We start from the raw sequence: 14,327 nt of genomic DNA, 5'->3' as shown, positions 1-14,327 counted from the left end.
AATTGCTTTGGTAGACAGACAGCATTTTTCTCATTGTAATATAACTCGAACAATGATTTGTTATAGAAATCTATGGAATAGAAATAACTGTTTTTTTTTTTTCATTAGTCATGACGGGAAAAAACGGGTGACTAAGGGGACTTTCAAGACCAATGAATCTAAAACACCAGTCTCTGTACTTATCATGTGGCTAAAAATCCCTCAACTTAGCATGCTCAACTAGGGTAGTGAGCAGTGTGCCACCTGCTGCTATACGGTCAAAGATTCCCCATGCTTCTAGGGACTTCATGAGAAGATACATCTGATTCTTTTTTAGATACTGAGAAAATAGCAGTAAAACAGTGAGAGTAGGTATAGCTCCTACCTACTTCCACCTATACGCAATAAATCCTGGAAAATTAGCATAAGTGTGTGTGTGTGTGTGTGTGTGTGTGTGTGTGCATTTTCTTTGGGATAGGTACTCTCTATGTAGCCTAGGCTGACCTTGAACTGGTGATTCCCTTGCCTCTGCCTCTTGAGTGCTGAGATGACGGTCTTTGCCACCATGCCTAGCTACTCTGGGCAATTTTAGGCAATGAAATATTGAATACAGGGCACAAAAATGTGAAACTCATGGCACTAGCTATGCCAGGAAAAGATCCTTGTGTGTGGAATGTGAGCATGAAAACAAGAAGGCAGAGTGTCTCCTTGCTTAAAGACACCTTTCTTACTACATTATATTTATTCAGTTGGCAATGTACACATTACGTGACTCAACTATTTCTCCACCTGTACATGTCCTCAAATGCAAATATTGATTTTGGCATTGCAAATAAAAATGTGGAGTGGACTTGTATGTTCAGATTCCAACAATAATATGCATCAACTGTATTCTTATCTTTATATTAGACACAAGGAAACCTAGGCATAGAGAGTTTGCAGCTCAGAGCTTACCACCCACTGGCCCTGGGTGTGGGCAGATGGCATGGAGCAAGCTGAGAATTCCTAGTTCTGAGGGAGCTTTGCAGATGGAATGAAAGATGATTCAGTGGTGATAGTGCAGCCTGACCACTGACATAGGGTGGAGCAATGGGTAACCCCAGTAAGTACCAGTGTGGACAGATGACACTGAACCCAGATACTTCCCCTCCCAAACCTTTGTACTCTACATGACTAACATGTAGATGCAACCCCTGGAGAAAGAGAGGGAAAATATTCCAACCTGATTGAGGTCAAGTTTGCCTATTCACTGGCAAAGGCCCCCACATAGAAGCAATTCAATTAAATTTCAGTTTGGGGATTGACATCCATTTTAAACATCAAAAATTTCACTCAACATTGTCCTTTGCTGAATGTTATCTGTGTTAAAGGCTGGAAAAGTTTTAGTAAGCCAACGCCAAAATCATATTGTTCTTACTTAACCAAATAAATGTAGGCAGCATGGACAGTGTTTGCCAGATACAGCACATGACCTGAGATTGCAAATTTTGTTCCTGCTGCAAGTCTCTTATCTGTGCTAATGTGCCTAATGCAATAATGGTTCACACAGAAGTGTTCTCTGTAATTATCTCATCATTTTTCTGAAAACGGGTTTCTCAATTTGAGTACAGAAATGGCTCATGAACCTAGTTTGTGAACTTCTGAACCTAGTTCAGAAACTTCCCATTTTCTGAATGGACATACATCTCCTCTTGTTTCTTTCCTTAGATTAGAAATGGATGCATTGTCCCCTCATCAACCTTTCTGGCTTTGAGGCATTTGTGACACCTGGGGCTCATTGTGTGAACGAAATCCTTTGCAAAAACCTGGAACTCCTCCTAGTGGTGATCAAGGAGAATGGAGTACAGATGCCCGTGTGAAAACAGCTCAGCATCTTGAGCTGAGGGGAGAATGTGTCTGAGCCACTGCAAACCTCAGCCCTGCTACCTTTGTTCCAGCAGCTGATGCAGTGACAACTGCTAAGCCAAGTCTGGTCAGTGTTGCACAGGGACATCTGGACCTCACTTCACCTCTGGTAACCACACAAATGTGGAGTTCACTGTACATCACCTTGGGTCAGTGAAGGTGATGGATGACTCTTACCTCCTTTTTCCCTCAGATGAAGAGCTCGGAGATCAACTTTATAAGACTCCTCAAAGACCCTGAAGAGATGGGAAGTCATCTGGAGAAGTCAATTCTGAAATTCCTACTTGGCATTTTACCCCACTTTCCTCATTTTAGTCTATGGAGTCGTGGTCTAGTTACTTTTTATTGTCAGTTTGACAAAATCTGGAGTCACCTGGGAAGAGGAGATGCCTCAGTTGAGGATTTTCCTAGATTAGCTTGGTCTTCGGGGTAATGTCTTGATCATTAATTGATGTAGACAGGCCCAGCCAGCTGTGAATGGCACCATTCTTCAGACACATGAGCAGTATTAATGGTGACAGCATTCATAAGACCTGTGCTGATTCAGTCAGACAAAAACCCAGCATAAAACTGGGGAAATGGGCAGCAGTTCCCAACCTTTACCAAGGAACTATTGGCAACTGATTACTACTGGGTGAGGGAGAGTAGATCTTCCTTAAGGAAGAGACTCTAGATAGGCTGACTAGACTCCAGTGGATGAACTTGCACCAAAGGACATCTGGGTACAAATGCTTGACCAGATAGGTCTTAACATATATGACAGAATGCATGAAATCTGGTTGGGGGGGTGGCTAAATAGGGCTGCAAAATGGGAGAGGAGTCAGTCTAAAAAGATGTATTATGTGACATGCACAAAAACTCAATAAAAATATGCATTTAAAAAGCAATGAGTCTGGGGCTGGAGAGATTGCTCAGTGGTCAACAGCACCGACTGCTCTTGCAGAGGACCCAGGTTCGATTCCCTGCACCCACACGGTGGCTACAAACCATCCTTAACACCAGTTCCAGGGGAATCTGAAGCCCTCTTCTGACCTCCACAGCATTGCACGACACGGGTACACTCACATACATGCATGCAATACACTCATACATATAAAATAAAAATAATAAATAAAATATTTTTTAAAATCTATGAGTCTGTGAATAAGCCAGTAAGCAGTGTTCCTCCAAGGTTTCTGCTTCAGTCTCTGCTTGAGGTCCTGCCCTGACTTCCCTCAATGATAGACTGTAACCCAGAAGCGTAAACCAAATTAACCCTTTTCACCCATAAGTCGCTTTTGGTCGGAGTGTTTATTCACAGCAATGGAAAAGCAAACTAGAACAAATCACTTCTGGAATAAACTGTGTACATGTCTTCTCTGGGGTTCAGCTCTAAGAAGAATCCAGACTAAGAGAAAAGCCACATCTTTGATTTGCATGTTGGCTGCCACCAGTCATCTGTGTGGCCTTGGGTTAGTCAATTTACCTCTCAGTAACACCACCTAATCATTGTTAAAATGAAGATGTTCAAATAGAATATTTATCCCTCAGTATTTGCCAAGCACCTTCCATATTCAAGGTGCTATTCAAAGCACTGGTAATAGAACAGTGGAATGGAAAGACGGGGGATGGAGAAGCAGACAATAAACAGCAGTGAATGACTAAATAACATGAGGTCAAGGCATGATGAGTACGTTTATGAGCAAAGACTGTGTGACCAGATATTGCAGCAAAGCAAAGAGCCAAAGTAGCCTGCTTGGTATCCAGATTTCCAAAAGAGAAGAGCCAGGGAACACTCTCCTGGGGATGCTACGTTGTGTAAACAAGACAAGCACAGGAAAGCAAATATTGTGAGCTCTAGCTTGTTCGTGGAAGCAAAAGAAAAAATTGACCACATAGAAGTGGATAATAGGGTCATAGTCAAGAGACACTGGGAGAGATGGAGGATACCACAGTTGTGTAAATGGAATTTGTGCTAATAGTCTATAGTACAGTAGGATACCTATAATCTATAGTAATTTGTTGTCCATCTCATAGTAACTAGAGAAGAGTTTGAAGTTCCCAACACATTGAAATGACAATAGTTTGAAAAGGTAGAAATGTTAATTTCTCTGATTTGATCATTGCACACTTTATACATGTATTGAATACATTACTGAACTTAATGTTGTAAGTATAAATACTATATATGTTGATTTTAAAAACTGAAAAAAAGAAATAAAAGGGAAGAAATGTCCTCTCTGACTTCTTCTCTAACCTCCTTAGAGGTTCTTCTCTAACCTCCCTTAGAGGTTCTCTGGGAGTTGTGTTGGCCACATTGAAATGGAAAGGAGATGGTAGCTTGGAGACATTCACTGTTCTGGCCTAAGTCACTCTCATCACCAACAAACTGAAATTCCTGAATCCTTGCTTCTGCCCTGGCTGTGTCCCTTCCAGTACATCTGAAGGAGGAGATGTGAAAGTTTCCCACAGGCACAAACTTCAAAGGGACTCTAGTTGATGAAACAAAACTACTCTTCTAACAATTATTCATGAATGAGAAAAAGTTAAAATAGCCAAAACATGAAAGGTGGCTCTTCACTACCATGTAAAACGTTTGGTCCAAAGGGCCATGTCTGAGTTTCATTTTTAAGACTCTTTCCTAGTCTTTAATTATTTGCCGAATCGAGGATTTTTTTACGTTAGTATTTTTTGTGCACACTTTGAAGAACCTTCCCTTCAAAGCTGAGGACTGAACCCAGAGTCTTGCACTTGGCAGGCAGTAAATCACCAAACCCTGAAGTATTTTTTAAAGAAAAGTTAAAAAAGGCCAAACCTAACAAGTTTCCCACTCTTCTGGCAAAGATGCACACAGAGCAAGTTTTTCCCTGAATCATTCCTTTACAAATACAACTAAATGCAACGTTGCAGACTGAGGCATAGAGAAAATCAAAAGACCATACACATTTGGTATTTGATTTTTTGTTTTCACCTGTGACCTTTTGCCACGTTTTTGGCAACTAACATTATGTAGAGATTCACAACCCTGAGAGGAACAAAGTCCAGACATCCTAAGCCTGCTCTGCAGTTAAGGAAAGAAGCCAGGATTTCCCATCATGCCTGGTGCTTGATGAGCCACTGAGAGACAAGGCCCACTGCTAAGGCAAAATCTGGAGTTCAGTTTAGCAGAAACGTGCTAGGTTAAAAGCTCTTGGCAGAGGAAGGAATATCCTACCAATGAGTGTGGGTTTGTTGGCTCCCTGGATTCCGTTGCCTTAGCTGAACTCAGCAGTGACACATGTGTATGCTGAGAAAGGATGAATGTGTCCACCAAACCCAAGGTGGCTCCTGCTAAGCCAAGGATGAAGAGATGTTACAGTTACCTTTCAGTGGAAAAGCAGAAGCTGAAATGAAATAGCTCCCTGAGAGCCAGTAGAGTTTTTTAACACATACCATACACATTCACACACACAGCCACACACACCTGCATACACATGCACATGCACACACGTACATGCACAAACATACAGATGTCAAAAATATGCTGGGAACTATTTTTGCAGTGAACACTTTGACATTTATTTGCAAAATATTTGGAACTATTTGGCCAGAACTACAGCTCTGAACAAATCCAAAGAATTTCAATTACTGGGATGATTGGATTCCTTGGGTAAAAGCTATCTTGTTGATGAATATCAAAATGGGACCTGCCATTGAATATGCCTTTGTTAGAAATGCTTGCTTTAAGTAGAATGCTGTAGTCATCTGTTTGCCAAGTTCATGTGAATTCAAAAGGTATGTGTGCAAAGACAGAGCAGAACGATAATGCATTGCTTGTTATTTTTCACTACGTATATATGTGGGTTTATAGACACAGAACAAAGCTTCTGAATGCTCCAGAGTGATGGTTACAAATACGGTAGACTGTCATTACCAAGTAGTCAGAGACCTTAGAAACTAAGCTTTAAACTGAGTGAGCTGCCACTGTACTATCTTAGAAGAGGAAGAGAGTCGACATTATTCTTCTCATAGGGAAATGAACTTGCTTGAAGCTATCCACACAGTGGTGGATATGACCAAAGGCAGGCACTGGAGACACTGACTGAGGTCTTGACTCTGGTGCCTGTCATGAGACTAAGCAAAGGAATTAAGTGTTTTCATGAGGCCAATACACAATTGTGTTTTGTATTTTAAAGATTTTTTTAAGTTATGTGTATGTGGGAGGGAGATATGTGCACATGAGGGCAGGTACCCACAGAGGTCAGAAAAAGATGCCAGATCCCTGCAGCCAGAATTACAAGCGGTCACATGGGTGCTGGGCTCTGAACTCAGGTCCTCTACAAAAGCAGTACATGCTCTTAACGACTGAGCCATCTCCCCAGCCCCATGTTTGTATTTTATATAATTATTGACTTTCTTCTATTTAGTAATAATTGCCCTTTTCTCCTTGGTAAGGAACTCCAATTTGTTAGTGAAATATATAACCCCACCCCTAAAAATAAAAAAATCACTTCACTTTCCAATCTCAATAGTTCACTGGATGATCTAATTCTGCCCAATGAGACACAAGTAAAAGTCTGTTGGGGCTAGAAAGCTATTGTTTTCCTTTCCTCATTTAAAAAGACAATGTAGGTTCTTTCCTCTTCCTTCTAGACTCTCCTCTCCATCCATCCCATCTTAAAACAAACATGATGGAACTATGGCAACCATCGTGGATCCGGGAGGCAACATACTGACAAAGAAACCAAAGAAACATTAAGTCGCTGGTGCTAATGTAACTGCTAACCAAAGCCAGCAACCGCTCCTAGATTTCTTGTTATGAGAGAAAAATAAACCCATATAGGTGTCTAAGCCACTGTTGTTTGTGCTTTGTTACAAGCTTTGTTCCTAAGCTATACATTCCTTGAGCACGTGCCATGTAAGGATGGGAAAGAGCCAGGGACATGCATGAAGTATAGGAAGTCAATTGGATTTCCCTATGGCTGTCAGTCCCCCAGACAGATCACTAACGTGCGTGTGACCATGACACTGAGCACCTTGTTCACATCCTCCTCACCTTCTCATTCACCCACACATACACTTTTGGGGGATAGTTCCTTCTCTCAAGAAAAGTGTATGATGCAACCAGGATGGTTAGAAACATGTACAAAAAGCTAAAAGAAAATGGCTAAGGCCAAGAAAGAGACTATAAAAATGGTCCTTTGGGAATGAACTATTTACTTAACTGAGAGGTAACAAGTGGTTTCCTCAGGTGAGTCAAATTTCCCCCTGTTCACCACCTTCCCTTCCCACCAAAACCAGGGGCTGCAGAAATTTTAGGAGACCCTAGAGAATATTACACATAAGGACCCGTGAACCACCAGCATGGGACCCAGTGCTCCTGATCTTCAGTTGTTCTTATGAACATAAAAAGGGCTCTTGTGCTTTTTTGTTTATTCAAAAATTCTAGAATATCTCCAGTATGCCAAAAAGGAAAATGAAATGGATGAGAGGGGGATAAAGAAGAGGAGAGAAGTGGGTATGTTCAATTCACGTGCCATCTTTCCCTAAGAGGGGAGCTGAGTTAGGGGATATGAGAGTAAGAGGATATAATAATAAAAAATCCGTTAAGAGGCCCTTCAATGGACTACAATTCACCTGGCCCCAAATTCATGTGTTGATATCCTAAATCCTGGCATGACTGTATTTGTTTATATGGTCTTTAAGGAGGTCCTCACAGTTAAATAACAAAAGGAGCCCTAATCTAACAGAACTGATTTTCTTAGATAAGGAAACACTGGAGATGGGAGATATACATGCGCAAAGGCAAAGTCATGCGAAGTCCCATCAAGAAAGTAGCTCTCTGCAAGTCAAGAAGATGGGTTTTTCCAGAAACCAACCGCAGCAACATTTTCATCGTGGATTTCTTTTTGTTTTGTTTTGTTTTGTTTTTTGAGACAGTGTCGCCCTGTAGCCCCAGCTGGCCTGTAACTCACTATGTAGACAAGGCTGGCCTTGAACTCATAAGAGATCCGCCTGCCTCCACTTCCCAAGTGCTGGGATTAAAGGTGAGCGCCACCACACCTGGCTTCACCGTGGATTTCTATCCTCCACAACTGTGAAAATTACCTTTCTAACATTCAAGCCAGCCAGTCAGAAGTCTTGTGGCATGGCAGTCCAGGCTGATCAGAGAACCCCCAGGGGTGGTACATTTCAGGATGTGGCTGTGGTAAACTGCAGCCTGTCTCTTCCTGCTGACGTAATTCAGCTTACAGACCCCTTTATGTTAATCGACTCAATAAGGTTTTTTACTTTGATTATTTTGAGGATGAGTCCAAGACCAAGTTTGAAATTAAGTATAACTGCAATTTAGAAAAGAGTGAAGGACCTTCTTACAAAGTGGGTGGGAATTTCAGAGCAGCTTTGATCTCCACAGGTAGAGAAGGGGAAGGGGACTTTCTGACCAAGCCAAGACCCAGAACCCGGAGAAGCAAGAACAGGCTCCTTCTTGAGTTGCACTGGTATTTATTTTGAACATGTACAATGTGACCATTAGTGCTGGAAGAGCCAGGGACACAGTAAATAAAACAGAACTGACCTTCGCCTTGGAAACACGCTGGGAATTATTCAGGGCACAGAGAATGTGGAGGGATTACTGGCAAGTAAAGCTTAGAGTGTTGGGTGAAAATAGCCTGTGGGAGCTGGGAGCCCTGTCTAGGAATGTGTCCTTTATCCAAGAGGCAAATAGGGAACCAGTCCAGGCCAATACACACTGAGTGTTCTGCTTACAGTTGGCTTTTAAGAATATGAATCTAGAAGCTGTCAGTTGGTTCATCTGAAGTGGGAAGAAATTAGAGACTAAAAAAACAGCTAAGGAATAAGTTCAAAAACTTGGATGTAGTAAGGGTCTGAGGCAAAGCAATATCAAAAGTACATGTGTTTACTGATGCAACATCACAAGCCATGTCAGAAGAAAATGTCAAAGTGGACACATTGTCAGAAACTCTCAGAAGTACAGTCGGTACAGACCTTAGAAGTTTCCACAATATAAAGGTCTGTATTCTAATATAGAGGAAGCAAAGCAGAATTCATTTGTAAGCTGGGAAATGGTAGCCACCTTACCTGGCATTGTTTAGAGTAACAAACTTTCCACACATCAGATTCAAAAACCAAAAATTCTCCAATGACCTTGTTGTAATTAACTTCAGCAAATCATGATAAAACATAAGGAATTTGGAGATTCCAATAGGAGAATGAAGTTTGAAAGCCTCTATTCTGGGAACTTCTAGCTATAGAGCATAAGCAAGGTAATCAGTTAAATCCCTCTCTCCTGTCCCCAAGTGGGGCTTGACATAATCATTTAACCACTGACTCTCCAGGAAAAAGAGAAAATACTCTGCTTTGTAGCTTTCCCAATTTCTACAGTTTCAGTTCTCCTGTTGTGGCCAATTTCAAAGCACCGACGCGATGTCAACCAGATCATTGAGCTCCCAAAGATGTATCAATTGGTTTTCACAAGCTAGTGTGAGCTTGCTCTAGCATAATATTGCTTCTAAGGCTCAACTTTCACATCTTAAAAAACTAGTAATCACACCACCTGTTCATGCCAAATCTGAGATAAGTGAAAAAACCTAATATGGGGCTATTGACAGATAAGAGATTCAATAACTATTTGTATGTCACTATTTGTATGTATGTATCGAACAATTGAACATCTACTGTGTAACAGACCCTGTTCCACAAAATAAAGGCAGGAAACAAAAGAGGGAGTCTGCATACATAGAGGTAGGTGGCATTCTAGACTGGGAACGATCAACAGAAATGGATGGATGGATGGATGGATGGATGGATGGATGGATGGATGGTAAACAGCCTGATAGGTAGCTAGATGATAGGTAAGTGGGTAAATAGATGGGTGGATGGACAGATGGGTGGAAAGATGGATGGATGAATGGTAAACAGTTTGATAGGTAGATGGATGGATGGATGGGTGAGTGGATGGATAAATTAACAGGTATTCTGATAGAAATACTGTGTGAGGGATCAAACAAGTTAAAAACAAGGGGAGAGAGAGGAGAGTGGTCTTACTCTACCAGATATGGCAGCCTAGAAAGACCTCACCAGTGAGAAATGTGATGGGTGGGATGGAGGCATGAACTACATGATCATCTGGGACAAAGTGTCCCAGATAGAGGGTGAGCTCATTCCAGAACCTAAGGCAGGCATGGGCAAGGCATGCTCCAGGGTGGAGCAGACACAGGTAGAAACACAGGTGAGGAGGAAACTGAATTTTAAAAATTCCAGGGAATGAAAGAAATGGTTACTGAGCAGCAGAGTGAAGGGGAGGCAGGGAAGAATCTCAAACCTGGCTATGTTCTAGGAGCCTTTACATCTCTAGAGACATGGAGGTCAGGGATCACCAATAGATGGGCCTGGACCTCTGCCCTTCTGTGTTTCCTAAAAGTGATAGGAGCAGCTTGTTGTACAGAGTCATTCTCATTCTTCAGTGATTTCACACTTAAATGACAGAGCCAGACCCAATGACTTCCATGAACAGGAACTACTCTTGGCTGTGGAAGCATGGCCCTCTGTGGCCAAGGAAGGAGACAAGATACATGTAGACAATACAATAAAGTGGCCTGATAGAGTCCTACTGCTAGATATAAAAACTCCCCCTGGCCCAGGATCCTGCCTGCACTTAGTGTGTTAACTCCAAGCCTAGTAAAGTGCTGGCAGGTGTGCTATATTGTATTGCTCTACATAAATGGTAACCAGGAGAGGCTGACAATGGCCCCTAAGGAACTGCAAGATCCCACATTGTCAACCCAACATGGACATTTTTAAACAAGGAGGTTTAAATCTTGAAGATGCTATAGTTTTATTTTCTTGGTTTAGTATTTTTGTTTTTAAATGTAGTTGCTAAGACACCAGCCACAACATTATCCAGGGTCCTTATCAAGTAAAATACAAATTTCTGGGCCTCATTTCAGATGTATTGAATCAACAGAACTGGAGGCACCCAGAAACCTTGGCACAAGCTCCTTAGCAGGGCTGATGCTACAGGATGACGGTCCGGGACTCATTGCTTTAAAGAGAAAGCATAGAGAACACAGCTTCTTTTCATTTCAGTTTTGTATGTCTCCACAAAGAGTTCTAAAGAAATTGCTTGTATTAACTTCCTTTTCAAAATCTCTGTAGCCCAGGTCACAAGCTGACTTTGTTTAGAGAAATGAATTGAGACCAGACAGAGCCCCGTGTGACTGCAGCATCCTGTCAATTGATCCATTCATTCAAAAGTTTCCAACTCAGAGATACTGAATACCTTCCATGGAAGTATCTCCCTGATCTAGAGCTGAAGAAGAGGCTTTCTGGAACTTCCCTACCTGTGAAGAGGGCATGGTAGTGAAGGCCCTTTTCCTTGTCCTGATGGGAGCAGACATCAAATAAGTAGGCCTTGATGGGTCCATCAATGAAGTCAGCAGCAAAGTCAAAGAGAACTACACCTATCATGGTGATGCTTATGGTCCAAACCAGCTTCCTCTGTGGGTTAGCAACCAAAGCTGAAAGAAACGAGCATTGATCTAAATCCTGCTGACAATGACTCATATACTTTTATTTTATCTAAACTGCTGTCATCAAGTCGTCCCCTTTTGGCTTCATATTTTTTTAATTTTTTCATATAAAATGACTATTATTTTTCAGGTTTAAAAAATTATGCAACTGAATGTCTAGGACAAACAAAAATCTATAAACAGGAAGTGAATTGGGGGGCCAGAGAGATGGCTCAGCAGTTAAGAACACTGAGTGTCTTGCAGGAGACCTGGGTTCGAATCCCAGCACCCACATGGTAGCTAACAACTGTCCATAACTCCAGTCCCAGGGGATCCGACAGCCTCTTCTGACCTTCGCAGGCATTGCACAACTCGGGTGTACTTACCTACATGCAGGCATAACACTCATATACATAAAAATAATAAAATATTTTTTAAAAAAGAAAGTGAATTAGTGACTGCCTAGGAGCTGGTGCCTAGGAGAAAACAGAGTGACTGCCAGAGGGTAATGGGTTTCTTTTGGGGGCAATGAAAACATTCTAGAGAGTAGTGATCTTTGCTTAACCTTGTGAATATTCTAAAAAGCACTGAATTATTTACTTTATCAGAATATTCTGGGATATATATTAGATCTTTCTGAATTGAAAAAAGTATATGGAATACGGGGAAGAAAACACTTCAAACCCAGCTCATGAGCCGGGATTTGAAGTGTTTTCTTCCCTGTATTCCATTTTTTTTTTAATTTAGAGAGAACTAATATATATCCTCTCATACACCTGCAGACCCTCAGGTGCACAGCAGTACCCAAATGCAGTGCTTTTCAAACTCTAGAATGCCTTACTATCCTTTAAACACTTTGTCAAAACAGTTTTTAGGCCCCATTTCCCAAGATTCTGATTTGAAGGCTGGGTGTGGTTGGTGCACACCTTTAATCCCAGCAAATTTTTTTGAGTTATTTATTTTTATTTTATGTGCATGAATGTATTGTCATGTGTGTAAGTATACTCATGTCATACAATGCCTGCAGAGGACAGAAGAGGACATAGGATCCAGACAGTTGTTAGCTGTCATGTGGATGCTGGGATTTGAACCCAGGTCTTCTGCAAGAATAGTCAGTGCTCTTAACCACTGAGCCATCTTGCCAGTCCCCCCCTTCAGCACTTTTAACACTTAAGTAATATTCATTCACCCCCATCTGCCAGAGAAAATACACGGTTGTTTCCTTTGCTTATAGTTTACCATGTTAACCTAAGAATAGCATGTAGTATATGCACACATTAAAACATTACAATATAAAAGTGAAAAGTTTTCTTTCTTACCTCTAGTACTTAGAGGTAACTATTCCAGAAATAACCCACATTTATGCATTCATAAATATATTCTTAAATATATATGAATGGTCCTGCTTATCCTGCTTCATAATCACTCATTCTGCTGGCCCAAGAGTTAATGGTCTAAAAATATGTGCCCGTTTATAAGTTGAATGATCCTTTCTCTTTTCAATGTACTGTTACCAAGTGCTAATTAACTAGTAGCTGAAATGTAGCTAGAAAAGTGCTTTAATTTCAAATTTAATTTCAAGTGCCCAGAATTTGCAATGCAAAATGTCCCCTTGAGCTGACAGCCTCATGCTCTGTACCCATTAAAACCTCCACATGCAGAATTAATTCTTACTTTGTACACAAAATGTGGTTTGTTACAAATGCTAGTAGCTCTACAGTTTGACAAAGGATTCTATAAGGCACAATAAACTCAAAAATATATATATACCTCAACTGAAAAATATGTAAAAATACTTAGTTTGGCAAAATAGATAAAAATGTAATCATTTAATCCTCTTTAAAATCCTCATAACAGGGACTAGAGAGATGGTTCAGCAGTTAAGAGCACTGGATGCTCTTGTAGAGGACCAGGGTTCCAATCCCAGCACCCATATGCCAGCTAGCAACCATCTGTAACTCCAGTTCCAGGGGATCCAACGTCCTCTTCTGTCCTCCTCCAGCACCATACAACATGAGTGCACTCACATACATGCAGGCAATACACTCATACACACAAAATAAAAATAAGTCAATTAAAAAGTATTTTTTTAAATCCTCATAACAATAAAAGACAACACACTGATGTTTCTGGACACAAAGGCTCCTCAGCCAAGATGTGGGATCTTTCAAAGGTGGAAGGTCAGTGCATCCTAGGAGACGGGATTAGTTCTAGCCAGCTTCTAATAGGCATTAAAGACATTCCCCCCCCCGAAAAGTTACACAATTGGACCTGTGCAATCCACTTACCGGATACAACAGCATCTCCATTGAGGTACAGGGTCATGCCCAATAGCATCATGATGCTCAGTGCCAAGATGTAGGGCCTTCGGCGGCCCCATCTGGCCTGGCAGTGGTCACTGAATGATCCTACCACAGGTTGCAGCAGGAATCCCAGGATGGGGCTGAGGAGCCACACCATGCTGTACAGACTTTTGGGCAGGCCCACACTCAACAGAACTGGAGTCACATAAGCTGCCTCCACTGCATAGCAAAACTCTCGGCCAAACATGGCCATGCTGTGCATGACCAGCCTCCCGGTGGATCTTTTGGGTGGGTCCATGGTGCCAAAGGGGTAATCCTCAGTCAGGGACTGATAGGTATGGGTGCCAGACTGACCATCGTTACCACCCATGACCACCGGGGAAATAACCTTCCTGCACAGTCCTCTGGCTTGCACTCCAAAGCGGATTTGACATGGAGCCTGGCTGAGCAGAGATGGTCAGGCTGGGGGAGGGGCTGAAATTCTTTCATGCCTCTAAGATCACAAGTTATGATGAGAAGCAAAGGGGTGTTGGCACTTGGAAAGCGTGAGAGAGATTAGCTGCTGGGAGCCCTCTGGCTCCCTAGAATGCTCAAGTGCTTTTCTGAAGGGATCTTCCTTCTCAAGAGTTTCTCAGTTTCTCAGTTTCTCTCT

General features: G+C 41.8%; 1 protein-coding gene across 1 annotated transcript in view; it reads right to left on the bottom strand.

Annotated features, from left to right (window-relative positions):
• Positions 1-14,045, bottom strand: part of Slc45a2 (solute carrier family 45 member 2) — a 46,123-nt gene extending 32,078 nt beyond the window's left edge. Inside the window, exons 1-2 of the mRNA XM_008835427.1 lie at positions 13,661-14,045; positions 11,205-11,381 (exon numbers count right to left, since the gene is read on the bottom strand). Coding sequence (XP_008833649.1) covers positions 11,205-11,381; positions 13,661-14,045 — 562 coding nt within the window. The remainder of the gene's footprint in view (positions 1-11,204; positions 11,382-13,660) is intronic.
• Between the last annotated feature and the right edge of the window lie 282 nt (positions 14,046-14,327).

Source organism: Nannospalax galili, unplaced genomic scaffold (assembly GCF_000622305.1).
Source record: "Nannospalax galili isolate Female #2095 unplaced genomic scaffold, S.galili_v1.0 scaffold150, whole genome shotgun sequence".
NCBI classification, from domain to species: domain Eukaryota; kingdom Metazoa; phylum Chordata; class Mammalia; order Rodentia; family Spalacidae; genus Nannospalax; species Nannospalax galili.
The sequence above is the reverse complement of the archived record's forward strand: the minus strand, read 5'-3'. Positions and strand labels throughout refer to the sequence as shown.